Consider the following 21,130-nt stretch of genomic DNA (forward strand, 5'->3'; position numbering starts at 1 on the left):
TTTAAATCACTTTATGTCAAGATAACTTTTTGTCAATAAAGCTCTAACACTTTACTGCTGCGGTCATTTTGAGACACTGTTAATGTTTGATTCTTTAAAATTCAACCATTAAAAAAAACGTATCTCTGACAAATACGACCAGAATATTATATGTAGGTGATGACTTTGATAAAAAGACGTCCAATGACACTGCATCATTCACTAAGAGTTATTAAGGGGATCTAATTGCGTCCCTCTAACACTCATTGAGAAACCACAGAGGCTACGGTTCACTGCAGCAGATTGTAATGCTCCGAGAAAAGGCTGCAGAGTGTAGACAGTCATTAACATTCACAGGAGAGGAAGAGGAGGAGGGAGGAGGAGGGGGAGGGGGAGGGAGGAGGAGGTGGTGACACAATGCACCACGCAAGTTCAAAGAAAAACTGTAGCGGAGAGGAAAACGCCAACCTGCCGTTAAAAGTCCCAACTCCTACAAGTCAAGCTCCTATTGGAAGAATAACTCATTTATCATACATGTATATTTTTTAAAGCACATTAAAGCCTTTCCAATCTGATGCCAGAAACTAGAAGGTGTTATGTAACCGAGAAATATTGGAAAATGAACGCTATTTGTGTGGTCTGTTCTTATTTATGAGCGACTGAAATGAGGACATGCCAAATGAAACTGTCAAGAAGATTGATCTTTCTCATCTGGCAGCCCTGCACCTTGCAGCTCTGCTGGTCAGTTCACCTACAGTGACATCACATCCTGGTGCCAGGCTCATATTGCCCCCTAACAGGGCTGTAAAAAGAAGGTTTATGAGGCGCCTTGTTGGGTCCCTTATGGAGAGGAAATACCGCCTCTCTTTTAGCCGTGCCCTTTCTAACCACAAAAATATCTTCCCTTAGCTTTGCTTTGAATTGTCATCTGTTATTCTGAATTCACTTTTATTTCTTATGAGGAAAATGTTCTTGTTTGAATCACAGGTAAAGATTCATTTTTTTAAAGGTTTTATTTTTGGAGATAGGAAACTCAAACCCTGGCTGTCTGCTTGGAGGACTATACCCTCTGTACATGGGGCGCGCCCACTAACCACTAGGCTAACGTCACCCCCACAGCTAGAGAGTCTATGTTCCCGTAGGCAGCATAACTTCAGTCATTAACTGGTCATTACTAAACTGCTTACTGAGTCATTTCCCAAGCAGGGCCCTGCCGTGAACACACAAGACAATACCAGACCCATGATAACAGTAATATCCTGATATAGCAATATGATGCAAGACAATCATACAATGAAAAAAATCACGATATCGGATTAACTGTATATGAGTATGCCCCTAAAAAGGTAAAGTTCAGGATTGATGTATTTATTCACTTCAGTTCGGTGTTAGTTGGACTTCTTATCAAGCTTCATCTCTGAACTTGTTTTCATCGCTGCCTGACATTATCCAGCTGTCTTCTTCTTCTTCTTATATCTGCTGTCAACTTCTTCTTTGGCCAGTTCACTTCCTTTCATGTTAGCCTCATTCATAAGCACCACTTAGAGGAGACATGAAGTTGCGACACAGTGAGTCAAATTGCCTGGGAAACCTTTTTAAACTGCCTTTTAATAAAATTGGAAATATCGATATTTGGCACTAGTGATTTGATAATCATATTACCCAAGTCAAGGCAATTTTATTTGCCGTATTTCTATTTTGTCCCACCACTACTAAGAAGACATGAGGTTTTAGAGATGAGAGAGGAAAATAACTATCCACAACAGTTGGATCGTCAATGTCTCTTTTGATAAATACCTTAAAGCCTGATCTAAAAAGAGAAGGTGTTTTTCCTCTCGTCATGTGTGTGATGTCTGCCTTCTCCTCAGGTTAGAGTGCAAGTGTCACTGCCTCCCTGAGCTGCTGTAAACGTGGAGGTAGAACACTTCGCTGTCTTGTGTTAATATGTCTCAGGTTGAGGCCATATAACCCTGACCGCAACACTCTAATTGCTTTTTCTGCCGTCCTGAGTTGGATGGAACCTATCATGTGATGCTTTCTCTCTTGCTCCCTCTCGTCAAGCCTCACCCCCTTGGCTCTCTCCGTCACCCCTGCCCCCGAGGCTCCGACTCATATGATCCAGCTTACACAGGAGGAACACGCACAGCCATAAGCGCACGTTTACATCAGCAGACGCCGATCAAGTGACCGCCGCCTCTCCGCTCTCAGCGTGTCAGTGATTTTCAGCTCTGGGGTAATACCTCCCATTTTCTTTTTCAGCAGTAGAACCTCAGTGCCCCGGGGCGGCCAGAGCTGATGAATGAATGATCTGTTAATGAATCCCTAATGTCTCCTTAGACCCGGCACAGAGTACTCAGGAAAAACATTCCCCTTCTCTCTGGCTCTGACTGATAACCCTGTCACACTGGGCTGAAAGTGGATACTTAAAGGCTGCAGCAGAGGTACACTGCGGTTGATTTTCCTTTTAATTAACACCCTAATTCAAAGATTGGCTACACTAATTCCTTTCATCTCTACCTATACTCTCTTCAAGATAAGGAGTTTCCTAAGCAGCAGCCTAATGAGGCAAAGCCTTGTCTTCACAGCTAAAAACAAAATCTGTCATCCAAGTCCATGGTCAAAGCTTTCGATCGCCCCCTGTCCTGGGCAATATGTGTGCCAGTGGGAGAGGAAGGGAGACAAATAAAAAAACAAGTAATGAACACTGAAGACAGACGAGGTGGTGTAAGGACTATTACAGCCCAGAGTCGACTGGGTTCATTGTCCCAGCTTAAGTGCAGGGACTTATCCGGGTCTTGAACTGGCTCAGAGGAGGGCTTTCAGGATCAGATTTCCTGTGGTATGCAAATCTGTCATTGACACATTCCACCGGTGCACATTCAAATAGTAACTAAAAGATTATCAGCACAGTAGTGGTCGTCTACTTATGGATTTCTTCGCATTGGAAGTCATGAAAACCCCCCCGAGTGGGTGGATTTTACCAAAATAGAGCTGAATTATCCCTCAAGGTCTCCTCCTCTTATAAACAAACAGACCAGGTAATGATAATCTGTAACAATACAGTTAACCAACTTAAACTCCAACAGGGCTTTAGGACATGCTGCAGCTAATTTAAGCCACTTAACTGAATACTGTCTTTCTATGACCTTAATGATATTGTTAATGAAGATGTGACTTTTAGACACTATCAGGATTTGTTGGAAGTAAATGTTTGGTCCAGAGCGGGAACTTTGGGAAACTCACAGATAAGTGTCTCGAATCTGAAATATTCAACTCATATTGGCTGATATCAGAGTTGTGCGAGATATTAATCTTAGAAGAAGAAGATCAGGAGAATAAATGTGATCAAAAATGATTTGACAAACTTCTGAATCAGGCGTAGCCCCTCTTTGGTAACATTAACAATACCTAAGAGGTACAACATGAGCACATCATTCCTGCTTCTTCTTCTGGATCACTTGTTGCAGACTCACTGGGGTTAGTTTACTGCCTCATCTCCAAACAGAGCGGGGTGACACCCCTGACCTTTAGGAGTGAAAGTGGCATGCTGAAAAATGCCATTTCCCATTTCCTATCTGCCTATACTGATAACACCAATCACTTCTGTGTATTGAACTATGCATTCAATCATAAACAAAGACCATGAAGTCATTTCACAGACTGCTAAAACATCTAAACTGAATAATGGAAATAAGTGTGCAGGCAGCAGATGCCACATAATGAGGATCTCATAGTAACACAATAAGTCCAGATAATGTAGAATTACACAGTCATGCTAATAAGTACACTACTGCACCTTATGACAGTGGGCATTAGCATAGCTTAGCTGAAGATATGTTAACAAATAACAAATGCATTGTTCATGTACAGTCGTTTGTTTTAAAGTGGGAACCAACTCATATCTGCATGACTGCCCTCAAACAGAATTTTCTTTGCAAATAACAAGATAAAATACTGCACTAAAAATACACAGCGTCCCATGTAGTGGAGGTAGTGGACTTAATATCAGTAAGACATTTTAGAGGAGGAACAGAGAGGATAAAGAGTTGAGAGAGAGGGGTAGAGTTGAGTATTTGGGCTCCATTAACTCTCAAGGTGAAGTCTTATAAAGCTGCCGTGTTAGTAGATAATGGACCGTCCTGTGTCTGCTTTATTACAGTACCAGAGTGGAGGGCTGTGAGTCTTGTTACCTGTGGATCTGTCCGTTCTTGTGTAGGTACTCCAGGCCATCGAGCACGTCTTTCAACACCGTGGCTATACTGGCCTCGTCCAGGACGCCCGTCTTGTGTTCACCTCGTGAGATGGTATGCTTGATCACGTCCAGCACGGAGCCTGGGAAACAACCACAGGACGGTGGTTAATAGAAAGGAATTCAGTGATGACATGCGTCGATTATCTCTGATGAAAACTACATTTGTGATTGTCAACGTTAATGTGTGTGAAAAAATGAAAACTATCCAGAGTAGGGCCTCAGGGTGAGGAAACTGTCTGTGTCTGGTCTTGAGATGATTCAGCTTCCGCATCAATGAGAAAGTCACCTCAGGCGAGCTCCAAATAATTTGTTAAACCTACTCTAAAAACCAAACCATATTTAGGAAAACAAATACTTCTCCATGGATTGGCAGGCTATCAGTCAAGATAATTAGTTTATAAGCTAATATTGTTTGGGTGAATCAGACTGTGGGTACACACGAGAACTTTTTTTTTCCAGTTTCACTGGGATGAATTTTATTGAAGGGAAAAACAACTGATTTAGTTGGTTGGTAGTTTGGTTAAGACAAAATCCCTTTGGTCAAATAATCACCATGAACTTTGACTTTGGCCATGGCACAAACAAACCAATGGTATAGAAAGACAAATCAATACATTCACTTGTATGCATACTTTAATGGTTTACGGGAAAAAAAATCAGTTTTTAAGCTGTGATTTTAGAGAGCAGAGTCGGTATCTCTAAACACTGTCAAATTTCTAAGTGAGTGAACAGCCACAAGCCCTGAATTGTTGATAATTTTTTTGGACTCGGTTCAGTGACTTTAAATTAGATTTTACTTTGGAGGCACACAGGCTTGAGGTTTTTTTCATCCAAATGAGACTCATTTGGATGTTGAGCTCACAGTTAAAAATCACCATGGCTACTGTCAGAGTCATGACATTATTTGTTTTTCAATAGAGCAGCGCAAAGTTTTCTTTTCACCCCAGTGACATCATCATTACGTCCGTCTCTCTGCAGTTCAATTCAATTTAAAAGTTCACAAACATGAACTAAGCTCTACAGTGATATATTGTGTGCGCATTTACCCATAATGCCTTAGAAGTGGCCTGATATCTGCATAAATAGTTGGTGTTCATGTTGACATTGGAGGTTATAAGTCAAACTGTTGCTTTGTTTTGAGTGTTCCTGGCTGAATAGAGAACTAATGTTTCTCTGCTCACTGACCCGAAAGTTCACCCCGTCTCACTCGGCCCGGCTCCGGCTGAATAAAAGGAGTGCTCTGGATGAAGAGTAAGACTGCTCTGCTGTGAGAGTTTGATTTCTTTTGAGCAACTTTCCAAAAGAATAAAGCACATCTCTCTGAAAAGCAATTTCACTATTTGCATTCGGTTTGACAGAAAAATGGGCGAAATGATGAAACGACACTTGCCTGACAAGCTGCATTGTGCTGCAGTAATACGGGAACACAAGCTGCCATACTGTCCACATATCCCTCCATATCTTTCTTACAAACACACACACACACACACACAGACACACACACGGGGTGCAAAGATATTTATTTGCTAAATCACTTCAGGGTGCCCTCGCCTGGAGCTCTCAGCCCAGCACTGCATAACCCTGAGGAGACAGCGATGACTGGCCACCTGAGACTAGACGGTGTTATTGCAGAGCGATTTAGACACATCAGGATGTAGCGGCGAGGCAGAGCAAGAGAAGAGAGAGAGAGGGAGAGTCGATGGGTTCAACGGGTTCTTCTTGCAGTTACAGTGCACGGCAGAAATTGTGATTCAGCAGTGAGGAATTGAAAAGAGACCCCCATTCAAAGAGAGGACGGGATGAAAAATAGGCGGTAAAAGCAGACTACATGTGTGTATGAGTGTGTAAGATAGCGGGTGTGTATGCGAGATAATTCGAAAGAAGTGAGAGGAGGGTGAAAGAAGAGTGCAGCCTTGCGTCTCTGATGTGACAGTTCTTTGAAGCTCATTGAGAAAAGGCAGCCTGTTTGACTCCTCTGTTCTCCCTGCATGGTTCCCTCCTCTCTCAATGCTTCTGTGCTCAGTATGAGATTCATCTGCCTGTCTGAAGTGGTTTCAAGGGGGGGGGGGGGGGGCATGTGACAGGAAGTGACAGGTGACAAGGAGGAAGCTCCTGAGGAAAGAAGAGTGTTTGAAGTCAGGTCTGCATGAGTGGAGATTTAGTCTAATAGTAGTAGTCATGAGCCAGGAGAACATGTTCAACCTGCAGAGTAATGACAGAAATGCATGTTGCGAAGTGCCACACATTTCAGCAGTAACTGTCAATGAGGTTATAGCTAAATGTAATGAACGGTTTCATTTAGCTATTAAATAGGCTACACACGTTGTATGGTTTTGACCAGTGTTCAACTTTGCTTTCCTAACTTTCAGTGTTTTCTGAGTGTTTTCTTACCTACCATGCTTTTTTTTTTTTTTTACTGTTTTCTATTGATGAATATATGTGTAGCAGCACAGCCACAAAGAGCCCAGCAAATGAGCAAACCAACAGGATTGATTGTTAGAGTGAAATGCTTTGCACTGATTCTACTGTTTTTACCTCAACTTTTATTGCCTTCTTAGACTTTAAAAAAAACAATTATTTTATTATTACCTTGTGAAATGTTTGAAATGCTGTTTGTGCCTGTCTGAAGCACATTGAATTGCCTGCTGTTTGAAAAGTGCTCTATAAATAAAGACTAATTGACCAGTCTGCTTTATATTTACAATTAATCAACAGGAAAATTAGTCACTGGTAAAATCCCTGGTGCCAATTCTTATGGCCGAGTCAGTATCGGCTTCCAATAGTGTGGTATAAGTTCTGTTATTCAAGACAATAACCCAATACTGAATCTTAGTGGCTCCAAAGATCTTTACTTTTTCAGGTACGTTAACATTTTGTAACACAAACCTACAACAATGAAGCGCTTAAAGAGTTTTTAGCATTGTCAGCTAGCATGTGAGCATTAACTTCACCAATGATTTGTATATTTTGATATCTGGGGAAACTTGGTATTACCCAAGACTAAAGTAAAGGTATCAGACTTGGTACAGCTAATGAAATGTTATTGGACCATCTTAAAACAAAGAGAAAGAAAGAGAGTAAGTAAAGTTTCCTTGATCATAGATTGCCAAGTCTTCTTCAAGCCGAGGCAGCAGTGAGGGGAGATTATTTCTAAAGTGCACACACACAGCTTGATGCAGACTTTGGAGGACCACTAAATGTCAGCCTTGTCAGCCTCTTTCAGATGCATTTGATTGAACTCTGCATGCTTCATTAGATTGTTTCAACGGGCTGACACTTTTACTGACAGGTTAACAATCAAAAGTTCATTTTGCATGGGAAAAGACTGAAGCTTCAAAAGATAAATGACACCTGTTGGCCGTGTATGAACAGGACATGTCCAAGGCCCAGAGGGAAGACAAATCACAGGGAATCAATGAAGTCTTGACAGTGCGGTGCACTACAGAGCGTGTAAAAACTCAGGAAAATGTCAAATCATTGTTTCACGCTGGATTAAGCAAATCTCTCATTTTTTTTCTTTGGATTTCAAACTCAAACTGTGAAGGTTCAACATAACGCCTCTTGACTCCACTACTTTTCGATCATCTGGTCCGAGCATGGGACGCAGGGAGAGGATAAGAAGAGAGAAAAGGGGAAGAGAGGGAAATAGGGAAAAGTGGACGAAGGACGTGAGAGGTTGTGCCAAGAGTGCAAAAGGCCGATGGGGAATGCCAAGCAAAGTTGAAAGGGTGGAGGGAGGGTGTGGCACGAGGGAAACATAGGTGGTAAAGAAGAGATGATTGTTGGCTCAAGTTTCCATCAAAACTGTCGTATGCTGCATCATTTTCTACAGGACGGGAACACTATGACACAAAGGTAATTCTGCATGTTAAGACACCATTGTCTTTACTCTGTGAACCTAGAATCACAATCAAAGCTCCCTGTCAGCATTCTGGCAATAGCTGAGGGCCACATCATGATGTGACAAATCCACTGGCTCCGAACTTGACAAAGTCTTTTCATATGCTAAATTCAAACCGTCAATAACAATCTGTCTTAAGCTGGAATTCACTCGGAGTGGCATTTCGATTGAGCTCGGCAGCCGTGATTGTGGGTCGGTGAGGGGCAGCGCACTAATCTCCTGGGAACACATTCCTCTGCTTGCTTTGGCATGACTCATATTCTATCCCTGTGGGCACCAGTGGATGTCTCCTAGATGTGAATCCAGTCGCCGACAGGTTGTGTAGCGCTGTAATGAAACAGTTGTTCGCGTGTCACATTCGGAACAGGATTTTGCTGAAAAGTTCTGTGCATGCTGGGTAACGATCTGAAAAGATGAGCTCGAAGGTTTGGCCTTGAAAGGACTTTCCAGAGAGGATTGAGGGGATCTTAGAGCTCTTCCCATTACAACAGGTCATTGTATTTGGACATCCGATATTAAAGTGTATGATCTCAGGAGCCTCGCATTAAACTCACTTTCACTAATCTCAAGAAGTTCACAGGTTCAAGAGTTCATCAGCATCAAGGATGACTGTAAGACTCTTACTGAAGGGAGTGTCAAAATTAATCCACTGATGTAAAGGGTTTTTGTGTAACACGCAAATCTGCAATTGTAGCCTCTAAGGGTGTATAAACTAATATATTTGAATTGACACCACGATTTAAAAGTGAGTGTTGGCAGGTTTCAGTGGCATCATTGGATCTTTTAAGGTATGTTGCTGTAATGGGAGACTTTCTGGATCTGTGGAAGACCAGCATTGGCTTGCACCAGCTATACTCAAGTTAAAATGTAGCCGAGTTTGAATGTAATTGCTCATTAAGGATGCACGTCTTGTGATTTAGGTGTTGCACCAGCTGAGATAGTTCAAACAATGGTAGAAGTTAAAACTTCAATCTTGTACCCAGGTTGTAGTAGGTGTAAAGTCCTCCGTAAAATACAGTTGCCATGGTGTATTGTTTTGAAAGGTTGACTAACTTATAGGATGATGAGGGGTCGAGGTGTTTTCCTGCCTGTTTGGCGTTAGCAGGGCGCTCTCTGCGATAATTTACATCCCCTAGAAATGTATGATGGTTTTGTTTGTACTCCTGATTTCTTTTTCAATGAGCGGAGATCATTTGCTCCGCCCTATACTAGAGTACCGTTAAACTACCTATTGTTTACGTTGACGATTTCACCCCGTAGTTATTTTACACTTGCTGTAGATTAAGGATGTAGGCTTTAGTTATCACCTCATCGTGAAGTGTTGTCATATTTTACAAACGTTTTGGTCGCTTTTTCTCGATTAATGGTCGTCAGCAGAAGCTATTTTAAGCTGTTAGTCTCTTAAATGAAGCACCACATTCAGCACTGTAAAATACTCGTTGGTCACATGAAGTTCAAAACTTTGTTTCTGCTACAATATTTTGGTTAGTTCAGATGTTACACTCTACTAGTTTAGATGAACATTAACATCTGCGTTGTATAACCAGAACAATGACACAGCTTAAGTTACAAACTAAATAGATTCAACGTAGGGTTGAACTTTACACCATAACTTTATACAGAACTTACACAGAGCTGGTTGTTATGAGCCATATGCTGGATGAAAATAAGCGACCTATCAGCAGATCTTTTGCATATCAGTTCAACTTCCGTTCAGTCCTACTGGTATCTGCAAGTGACTTATGCTTTAATCCCTCAACATGTGAGAGTGATGTGTGAGAGTGATGTGCGGTGCACTTGGATGAAGCGAGTTGTGCGCTGAGAACAAAATTACAATGTTGTATATTTTAAAACGAGCATCGATGACGTCAACAGCCCCTTTCTAAAAGGTTGAAAGATTATCAACTTGAGGCACTGAGAGTGGCCACACAAAAAAGGCAGAGCACCCACCTGCTGCTGCAAACACTCTCTCCTTATTGAAATCAATTTTTTTTTAAAAAGGACGCTGGGGCCCAGAAAAAAAACACTAGCTGGACACGGGGCCTCAATCTCTTTATGTAGCCTTTAGTCTTTCAGCCAAGTGGGGTCAGTGGGAGGCGTTTGCAGTTGGCTTGTCATTTCCTGTCATGTGCAAACCCAAGTGATCTAGTGCTATGTAGTTTCACAACATTCTTTGTAAGGACAGGGAGAACGTACTTTCTTACTTTATCATCAGGACATTATGAACAAAACTTGGTATGAAAACATCTCGAGCAGATAACAGATTAACGATGGCGTTGAAATCTGTCTTTTAACAGTCAGAGAGAAGACCAGGGTGGTTTCAGAGGGTGGATACCGGGGAAGAAGAAGGACTTAGCCCTTCTCAGAGCTGGTATGCTCTGCCTTGTGGAGCGATGCTCTATAAACCAGACCTCATTTAAGGTCTGTCTCCATGGCAGACGACTCCGCGGCCATCATTTAATTACACCGCACAATAAAACCCAACATCAAGGGCCTCTGTTTAACAGGGATAAGGGGAATGAGAGAGGCCATCTTGAGCGGTGTCTGCTCCTGCTGTGCGGCTGGCTGCCTGCTCGAGCGTCGCTTGGCGGGCACCATGCCCCCCGGCCCAGCTGCAAGGCGGCTGCCAAGCAGCTCATGTCTCGAGTGTATCCCAGGGAGCCTGGCATGCCACCTGGGCACTATCCGTTACAGTGGGACGCTGTTTACACAGAGGGGCTGAGAGGAACAGGGGAGGGGGGAAACTGAGAGTAAATATTTGGTGTGTGGCTCTATCTGTGTTCTCCAGAGCTCGTCTAATAAAGCCTGTGAGACCAAAAACAGGATAAAGAAAGAAATGTGGATTTTTACATCTTTGCATACATTAGACCATAGCTCCCTTAAAACATTCTTCATTCCGAAGAAAAAGAAAACCACTGCTTCTTTCTTATCAAATGTGGCAGTTTGTGTCTAGGATTCCTCACATCCACAAGAACAAAAAGCTCTTTTAGATCTTACTTAGAGCTTACTGTTTCTGGTTAAAAAAAAAGAAAAAGGAACAAAACAATCAGAAGCAGATGCAATCCTTGGATTTTAAGGATCTTTCTCTCCGTGGTGGCCTCCTCTTCATGCTCCTCTCACTAGTTAATTGCAGCGCTGCCACATGGATGCCATGAAGCCGGCCTGCGGGCTGTTATTACCTCTAACCTGTCATTAGCTCCTTCGCTGCTCTCAGTTAAAGCCCCAGAAAAGAGCTGCAGCTCACATGGGACACAATGAGGATCAGTGCTGTCACATTCCCAACAATCACAGTTAACATCAAGGGCAGCAGGTAACCAGGATCTTCCTACTGCCCCTCTTGTGTGTCCAGAGGGAACCTATCAAAATCTCCAGACCTCTTTGATATGACTTTAACACACAGCTCTGTTTGATGCATTCACAAAGCTGACCAAACTATCAGTTTATTTTTCATCAGAAACTAAAAAAAAAGTGATTGATTCCTTTGTCTGCCCTGGTTCTAGATAGTCAGAGTGAAACACAGAAGAAGAGAGCGACGTAAAAAAAAACAAAAAAACAGAAACGAATGGGAAAACGTGCACTTACCGCCACTGAGCAGCTTCATAACCAACCAAAGCTCATCTTTAACCACGAAGGAGGTGTAGTAAGACACGATGTTGGGATGGTGGCACTGGCTCATGGCTTGAATCTCTTTCTATTAAAAAAAAAAAAAAAAACAGGGAAGAAAGAATTGAATTCATCATGGTAGAACATAGCGTTTTGATGATTTCATGACAAACAAGCTGTTTATTTGCTTAAAAAAAATAAGACTTTTATTCAATTTCAGGTCCCATGAACTCATTTTATGGCATTCATTAGTCCCTTTCCAGAAGCAACAGGCAAACAAAACATTTTTAGAGCAGTTAATAGTTGTGGTGGTGGTGGTGAGAAGAGCACATAATATGCCTTCTTTGTGATTCATCCAAGGTGAATTGTGCCTAGAAGCTGACTATTCTCTTTTGACTCCCACAGTAAGGTATGAGAAGAGCCTGGAGGAAATCGACTGAAAGCAGATACAATAATCACCTAGTCCTTTGACGCTGCAGCTATTCCTGATATTTAGTACAATGCTTAAGATCTTAATGACGTCAGAAGAGAAAACAGGCGAGGTCAATATAATGCATATCTATGCAGAAGCGAAAAAAAACAGCCAGAGCTCAGTCCTTTATACAGCTGTAAAGCTCCCTGTGTGTGTGTGTGTGTGTGTGTGTGTGTGTTTGGAAAGCAAGGGAGCTGAGGTAATGCTGGCACAGAGGTCTAATCCATCACTTCAGCACCGGTCCTAAAAGTCATTTGAGGATAGAGAAGCTTCCGAGGAAAGAGAAAATCCAGCTGACTTCAGAGTCAGGAGGTTTTTGCTTCTGTTTCTCCATTTAAACGACTTGACAAATGACTGAACCTGTTACTGGAAATCCATTTTAACACTACCTGTACTTAGGCATCACCACAAACCTTTTCTTTTGAAACAATATCACCCCTTACAACACAGCGAATGAAAGAAATGACCAAACGTTCAAAATGACCCTTTGCAAGCACCGGGACACTGAGAGTTCTTCCCCAGCAGCAAACTCTCATATCAGTGTTTCGCAGCTCATGAAATCAAGTCCACTTTTCATGAGTGCTTTATGTCCAATTCACCAAATTATTATTATTGCTATCAAGCACAGATAGTTATAACATCTTAATTTTAAAAGGAGCTAGGCAAACATTTCCTGTCCTCTCCTCAGTCTTTCAGCCACACTATGATGTGCAAGAGCTGCAGTTTCTCTATGTTGGGTGTGCAGTCTTTAAATCGATATTGGCCTTCTCATCTAATTATAGGCTTACACCACAAACGATTATATCTGTCCAGATTGCAGAGTGTTGTTTAAAATAGCCATTGAGAGTTGTTAAAGACAGGTGTGCCACAAGCCTGACACCTGAGAAACCGAAAAACACTTGAGCCAAAAACATTTGTGAAACGTTTCAATCAATAGATGCTTGCAGGGGTTGAGAAGTAAGCAATCGAAGGCTGATGTTCCATCTGCATAAATGCTTAGCTTACACAACGTGCATTAGCAGCAGTGTCCCTCGGCTGCACAGTCATCACTATTGAGCCTGTGGCCTTCATTGAGTTCTTCAGGCAAAGAGAGGCTAAAGCAGGCAGGTGACATGTTGATGCCTTAAGAGAGCACTTGACAAAGGGTTGTTAAAAAAAACTAAACTAAAAAGGTGGCTACAGACTGTGACACATACAGACATGTTTTAAATGCTCACAGATTTGTGGAGAAAAACAGTGAGGTGAAATGTGTGAAAAGAAAAGAAACTGAAAGCGCTCGAGATATCAACAGTTTTCTTTCGACCAACAGGTGAGCCCACACACGACTCTCCCTCTCAGTAACGCCTTTTGGGATTATCAGGCAGCCTAATAACTTCCAGTCTGTCGGGCCAGACAGCGAGCTCTGTGGGTCGTCTCCCCTATCGTTCATACTCTGGATACAACAGGCCGACAGAGAACAATGATAATATCACCCATTGGCTGCTAACCCCCCCCCCCCCCCACCGCGTTTGCTCTTGACACAGTGGAAGGGGCAGGTCACCACCGCTCTGTGTGCCAGGGTAACCCCAGAAAAGAAAAACAATGGGATAACAGGGAGGATATCGTGCCCTGGCAGTTGGCAGGTTTTCCCATCTTTTCCAGCAGACAATGTGTGAATCAGAGAGACTCTTTGTTGTGGGGATTAGGTCACTGTAAACCTCTGCAGCAGCAAAGACAGGGGGAAACGTTCTCATCGCTCTAAACATATTCGGATCCCTTCTGTCTTGTTGAGTTTCACGTAACTTTGCATTGTGAAAATATATTTCTAAGGTTTATTTTTGGCCTTTTATGCCTTTGTTTGGAGTGACATGCGGGAAAGGACCCACAGGTCACACTCGAGTCCGGCCGCCTGCTTGAGGACTATAGTCACACAGTACATGGGGAGTTTGCACTGACCACTAGGCTAGCGGAACCCCATTAAAATAGTTTTGCAGTACCCGCCAATGACCACTGGGAATAAAAAGTATTTTCAAGTATTTCTGCATGATAGCAAAGTCACAGCACAGTTTGCACTTCAGTGAAGGCAAAATAAACTACTCTTCCTGTAAATTATCTGGCTTTATTTACATATCTAGTTTATGTTGGAACATGGAACACTAGATTCCTTTTAAGCACATTCAAACACGAAGAAAAAACACGAGTGAAGGACACATTATAGTCGTCTTATTTCTTAAAAAGAGGGATTCTCCACTTTTTTCTCTCTTTATGTTGAGATAACGGAGCTGGTTTCAATTATAATGGATTAATGTATCTCTTAATCTTGTTTTTTGGTAATAACAAGTAATAATTGTAATATTCTGGTCATCTTTAAAACAGAACTACCGGTAGCTGGTCACATGACAGGCCAGGCCATGACATGCCATGCTGCCATTGCCCACACTAATGAGGTAAATTCAGCCTAATTCTGTTTGCTTTGAGCTTTTGCAGCTCTCGGGATAAGAGATTAATTAATCGGAGATCTTGATAAACAAGTGAAAATGACTCACTCTCATGGTAAAACAAAGTCATTAAAATGCATGGATGCATGTTCTCTTAAGGCTTCCATAGGAATGATTAAGTGTGGTTGAACTGCATCTCTTTTGTATAGTGCTCCTGCAGGCAGGAGGTGAGCCACAACTCTGTATCAATAAACACATCAAACACACTTACATCAGCATGCCATCATTCTTTCTATCAACACTACCTTCCTCTCCTTAGTGGATACCTCTTTGCTTTAAAAAGTCAGTAACCCTTGACTGATATTTCCTCAAAATGTCAACCCATTTCCTGTTTGTTTAAAGAAGAAAGGCAGTGCAACAGTGCATTCACTGTAACGTAACGGACAAAACGTTGGTTTATTTTAAACAAAGACATTACACTGGAGTATTCCATCTTATGATGGGTTTATAAATTCACATCAATGCATCGGGTAATCAAAGCTCAACACACTAAACCGCTTCAGTTGGTTTAGCCTGGGAAAGCCTCTGCAGGAAATGGACATGTCCAGGCCAGTGTGTTTTTCTGTGGCCTGACTGAAGGCAGTATTTGGCGCGTTTGAGGACCTTGAAACTGAGCAAAAATAAATAAATGACCTATTGTCACAAAGGGAATACAGTGCTGGGTCACAAACTGGTGCCACAGAATCACACTGACAGCAGACACACAGAGAAGCCACTATAGAAGCAATGTTACGTCAGACACACACACACACACACACACACACACACACACACACACACACAAATACACACACACACCAGAGGAACAGAAGCACTTACTTAAATCTGATCTTAACACTGAGAACTCAAATATACTGAATCACTTCCTCAGCTTCAGGCAGACTTCCTATGCCAGAAATTATTGCTGCAACTAGTGTTGTCACGACATCAGAATTCTAAACTTGATGATACAAATAAAAGTTAAACGTTATCCATACCTATTTTACTACAGCAACAAATACAAGTCCTTAGTACCCTAAATTTGTGAAATATTGTTTTTAACTACTTAAATGGCAAGGTCTGCAAAAACAGCACAAATAAATTGGCAACAGTCTTTGTACTGAAATGTTTTTTGTTTTTTTTTGCACTTTAGGCAGTTTCATTTTCGCTGTCACCGCTTCTATGCTCTAACTTTTGCATCTTCATGAGATGACAAAAGGACTTGAGAGACACCGATATTTGCCAGCCTATGACTTTGACCATAGCTGCTTTCTCTTGTGCTTGTGGCAGCTTTGGGTTTCGGGCAGTATATCCTACAGAATGATGGTGAACAGAGAAAGTATAAACAGTTGTTAAATATTGAGATTATGCCTACAAGTAGTAGTGATATTTTAAATAATGATAAATAGTGATAAGACAATGAAGAGTAATACAAATCCCAGACACAATCTTCAGTTTGCTATGATTGGGTTGTCAGTGTGTCTGTGGGGAAGGCATAGGCAGGCTAGCCAATGGTAATATACGGATGAGAAAAAAAAAAAACACTTTGGAAGAGTCTGTGTTTGAAAATAGAACTGGTATGGATAGAATGTGCACTGCAGTCAGATAATACAATGTCTGTGCATTGGCAGATCGTCAACACATTGTAATTCTTTACGATCTAATATCCAATTCCACACCTATCCTGCATGGCAACACTTCATAAACAACATCGTAAATCTGAATTTTCACATATGTTTCAATATATAATTATAGTGAGTTGTTGTGACTATTATGTAATTATACGGGAGGATATTCAATCTGCACCGCACTAAAGTTGTAAACAACCCTCCTCCCCATCTGATCCATCTTGAGTCACTGAAAAGCGCCTGTCTATCAAACTCCTGCACCGGGAATAACTACAACATACCAGAGAGACACAGAGACATGACCGATTACTGCCTTTCCGACATTAAAGAATTTCCAAGGTAAGACTAAAGACCCACAAGCTTCTCTACAACCTTCTGGCATCCCCCCTTTTGAAGTTGCTCCTTCAGGGGAGCAATCTGGGTTCAATTTAATGCTTCCTCGCTGTTTAAGCAGGTACTCAGCAGGCTGTCGAAATGGAGGGGTGGACCACATGCAGGAAATCCGACCTCGCTGTACTCCATGTGACCGCCTGCTCTGAGAATCCGGGAGCAACATTCTCCTGATTCATCCTCCAGAAATTGAGGGGGGGGGTTGTTACTCCTCAGTTTAGTGTTGCCAGTGAATAGTGAGAAACCTTCCAGTAATCTCTAGCCTTGATCTTTCATGCACACCTATGGGCTTACACAATATTTATATCCCACAGGCGACTGTTACCGACCTTTAGATAAGAACGTAAAACAAATCTATTAATCACGCTTCTTCTAAGCAGGCAAACAGCTCTTTGGGGTATCTTTGCGGACGAGCAGATGACAGATACCATGCTATGCTGCCCTGAAATCTGCTCAGGCAATAAGCGTAAAGTCTTTCCTCGTTTGACAAAAGTCGACGTTAAATTGGCCTCATAATGAATCTTGATGTTGGAATTGCAGGGGTAACTCACGATACGACATGTTTGAGTGACATAACACGCAGGACTTGGCCCATTATAACAATAAGAACACGATACAGCGATTAAAGCACGTAACCACTGCAATGTGATGTCAGTTTCACCTTTCTTCACGCTTCATCCTTCAACCTTTTTCACCTCTGTCAGACATTATCCCCCTTGTTTCTCCTTTGTCTTCATTCTTTATCCTTTGGTTCTTCTTTAGCCAATTAAAATGTGTTCTCTTTACCCCCCTTCATGTCTTAAGACCCACCGCGAGGAGTCATGAAGTAATGATGCGGTGAATCAAATTGGCAGGGGAATCTGTTTAGAGTGCAATATTTTTCTGAATTAAATCGTGATATTTGACACCAGCGATTTGATAATTACATCAGACGAGTCGCTGTGTTGATATTTTGTCCCACCCCTTGCATTTCACTTCAAGGACAGATATACACAGTGATGGTCACTGAGGTGGGGGTCTGAATAAAGATTTGCACACACAAAACATTCGTATTGTACAAAAAATGTGCAGGGGAGGGTGGCACATGAACATGATTGCATGGAGGGTACAAAGACAAAAATATGGTCTTCAGGAAGATGCCCCACGGGGGGGGGTCTGATAGTTTCCTGGCAGTAAGTGGAGTCCACCTCCAGAGAACAACCAGAGGAGCGTTTGAAGTGACAGGCATGATTGGAGGAGAGGAGTAATGAAAAGCAGAGGTGGTGGAACTCGCTCCATCCACAGGCACAGGCCACAAAGACAAAGTGAAGTGCAGCCTGTGAGGAAGTAAATCCCTTTGATCAGACATCCATTTTAAAGAGGTCATAAAAAAGTGCAATTGAATCACATACAGTCACCCTTTTATTATGCCATTATAACTTGATCATGCTCTTATATGTACTGTCAATAGAGGGAAATGAGAAAAACCTTTTGTTCCAGCTGGCTAAAGGGGCGTGTCTGAGTTTGACTGACAGCAGCTGGCAGCCTGCCAAGATTGCGCGTGTTTCACCGTATGAAGGAAAGACAAAATAAACAAACTTGCGCAATGGCCTAAATGTCACAGACAGAGAGCGTGTTGTTAGTGGTATTGAAGTATAGAGGGCCACATCAGCGTCTTACCTGACCAAGGTGACATTGGTATGTTTATATGACATTTAGTGCTGCAGCTGAGCAGCAGAGTTAACTAGCTATCTTGCCGGCAAACTGACGTCAGCAGTGCACTCCCCCCCCCCCCCCCCCCCCCCCCCATGTTTATTTGGCAACTTTTTCAACAAGCTTGGGTCACGAACAAGTTAGGCGTTCATGTTTTTAAGTCAGATTAAAAGGAAGACTTTTAAAGCAAAGCTGACGTTGTTGCTGTTCAAAGCTTGTGGCTCACGTTTTGTGTATCAGGTTCTGCTGTTCGGGTGTTGTATGCTGTCGCACTTTTAATCTAAACAGCATTAACCTAGCACTGATGTGTGTGTCTTACCAAGAGTTCGTCCATGCTGGTCTGGCACTTCTCTAGGTTGATACGCTTGATAGCCACCTTCTCCTTGCGTGGTAAACAGTAGGCTGCTTGAACCACTGCCGTGGCCCCGCTCCCTAAAACAGATGGGACAACAACAAATTATCATCCCGGTTAAGAAAAAACAGAACATCAGTCATCTCAGGAAAAGAAAGGTTGTGGTTAGATCCAAGCTTTGGCAAATTCTTTTCATATTCACATAACTAGGCTGTGCGCCCCCCCCCCCCCCCCCGCCCCCGCCCCCAAACCTGGGTCCTTCTAAAATGAATGTGGGATAAAAGACTTTTATCATCACTTCATAATCCTACTGAGTTCACAAAGTTTAAGTGCAGCTCCACTTAGACAGTTCATCTGATTTCTCCTCAGAATATCTTAACTGTCTTTTATGAATCCGCTTTCCCAAACCCTAGATGATCATCCAGCTCTGATTGTGGCGGGAGACTCTTCTAAACAATACAGGGAGTCAGCTGGCTTTGATAATAAGATTGAGCCAGAGAGAACCTTAAACAGCATAGAATTGACCCTTTTAATATGACAAATGATAGACTAGATCTATAGGGATGACCCCAAATAATGACCCCAATATGTCTATCAGTTTGTGGGTTTTCTCCAAATAAATAATGATTCATAGCCTATCTTAGCATAAACAGAAACTTAATACAGTTCTGAAAATAACTTTTTGATCAATCTTCTTTGTGTGTGAGTCAATAAATCAGCCTGAGGAATTGATTGAAGCAGCATAACGGTGTTCAAGATTTCAGTGGCTACAAGAAACATTAGTCAACAGCAAAGTCGTGTGCCATTGGCCGGCTATAGATACACACACACACACCTTATATCACTTTAACGCAGCCACAATTCATTCTTATGTCGGCAGAGCACTGCATAATTCATTTCTAAAATTTGGATCCTAGAAACAATGGGTGGTCTGTGCAAGTTTTACTATAAAGATTATTATCAGAACTGAGCTTATTTAGTTTGAATAAAATGATAGTTGAAGTAAAAATCTAAACTCCTGTTGTTCCTGCACCGTGTGCGGTCATTTCACTGCCCCCTCGGTGCTCTTACTTGACGCCATGACGGCACACAAACACACACGCACACGCACACACGTACATTACTGTTTCCACAACATCTCAGGAGTATAGGTGACGCTGAGCAATGCTGGGAACACACTCTCCTCTGGCAACAGGCTTTAGGGAGTTAGAGAGTGAGAGGTGAGTCGGTTCACCCTCCAGTAAGCTTTTCCTAACCTCCCTCATCTTAGCTATGCCCAAATATTAACAAAGTGCTCATTGTTTGGAGTTGTAATAGAGCCAGTGGTAAAGAAAAGAGAGCTATATTAAAAAAGGAAAAAAGCAGCTCCCTGATATTAATTAAAAAGTAAAACTGTCACTGAAGATGTGACTGCTTTTTATTTAATGCTTTTCAGCAAAGATAATTAAGACTTGAGGCTATAAGGGAGAAGTATTAAACAGGAAGAAAATCCTCTTCAATACAGCGAAGACTTAAATAAACCACAACACAAACCCCGGCCCTTTAAGATGAATCCAGTGAAACTGCCACTTCATTCCCATTTCTAAAAGTGAAGAGACAGTACAGGTCCTGTTCATCATCACACATTTAGGGCACGTGAAAGCTCTATTTCTAAATCTGCAGTGGATGCCATCCATTGACTGACAACCTCTGATACTAGCCTTTCCCCAGCTCCCTGCGCCATTGCTCAAAAGGGCCTGAACAGACCTGCAAATAGCCCCCATCAACCACAACCAGCAGCAGCAGCAGCAGCAGCAGCAGCAGCAGCAGCAGCAGCAACACCAAACAGAACCCTGGAGGCTGGCCAGTGATGGTGGAGCTCAGCCCTAGCAGGACCACAGGGAGCCTGTTGCCCTGTCCACAACGGAGTGTAAATTCCTCCACACAAACAAACAGCCAGTTGTCAGGGGTGGCTGCCCGGACAAGCTGCAGACCATGTGTGCTTGTATGTGTGCGGAGGGTGGAAAAAAAAAAAAAGGAGGAGATTGTTGGGTTTGCAGGGGGGGGGGGGCAAGGTCAAGTGTCTTCAGGGCTTCACATACAAGCTATGTAGACTGAAGAAGCCCCCTTTTCGACGGTATTTCCAACAAGATTAGTGCAAGGTTAAACTCCCAAGAGTACTCATGCCTTTTAATTAGATAAATACTGCTCTCTAAACAGATTACCCTGCCAATTTGACTCACCGCATCACTACTTCATGGTGGCACTGACATGAATGTGGGTAACAGCGATGTGGAAGTTATAGGAAGAAGTACGATAAAAGGTGAAACCGGCAGCATTTGCAGCGAATACTAAACATTAATCCTGCATAGTGTGCTCTTTAATCAGCTACTGTGATGTTTCCTTATATGATTGTTGTACAATAT

General features: G+C 42.3%; 1 protein-coding gene across 3 annotated transcripts in view; it reads right to left on the minus strand.

Moving 5' to 3' along the window:
* oxsr1b (oxidative stress responsive kinase 1b) overlaps nucleotides 1–21,130 on the minus strand; it is a 39,239-nt gene that overhangs the window by 13,666 nt on the left and 4,443 nt on the right. For all 3 annotated transcript variants that reach the window (XM_065948681.1, XM_065948680.1, XM_020645577.3), the window contains exons 2-4: nucleotides 18,693–18,805; nucleotides 11,715–11,823; nucleotides 4,170–4,311 (exon numbers count right to left, since the gene is read on the minus strand). In XM_065948681.1, coding sequence (XP_065804753.1) covers nucleotides 4,170–4,311; nucleotides 11,715–11,823; nucleotides 18,693–18,707 — 266 coding nt within the window. In that variant the 5' untranslated portion in view covers nucleotides 18,708–18,805. The remainder of the gene's footprint in view (nucleotides 1–4,169; nucleotides 4,312–11,714; nucleotides 11,824–18,692; nucleotides 18,806–21,130) is intronic.

Source organism: Labrus bergylta, chromosome 20, assembly GCF_963930695.1.
Source record: "Labrus bergylta chromosome 20, fLabBer1.1, whole genome shotgun sequence".
Taxonomy (NCBI): domain Eukaryota; kingdom Metazoa; phylum Chordata; class Actinopteri; order Labriformes; family Labridae; genus Labrus; species Labrus bergylta.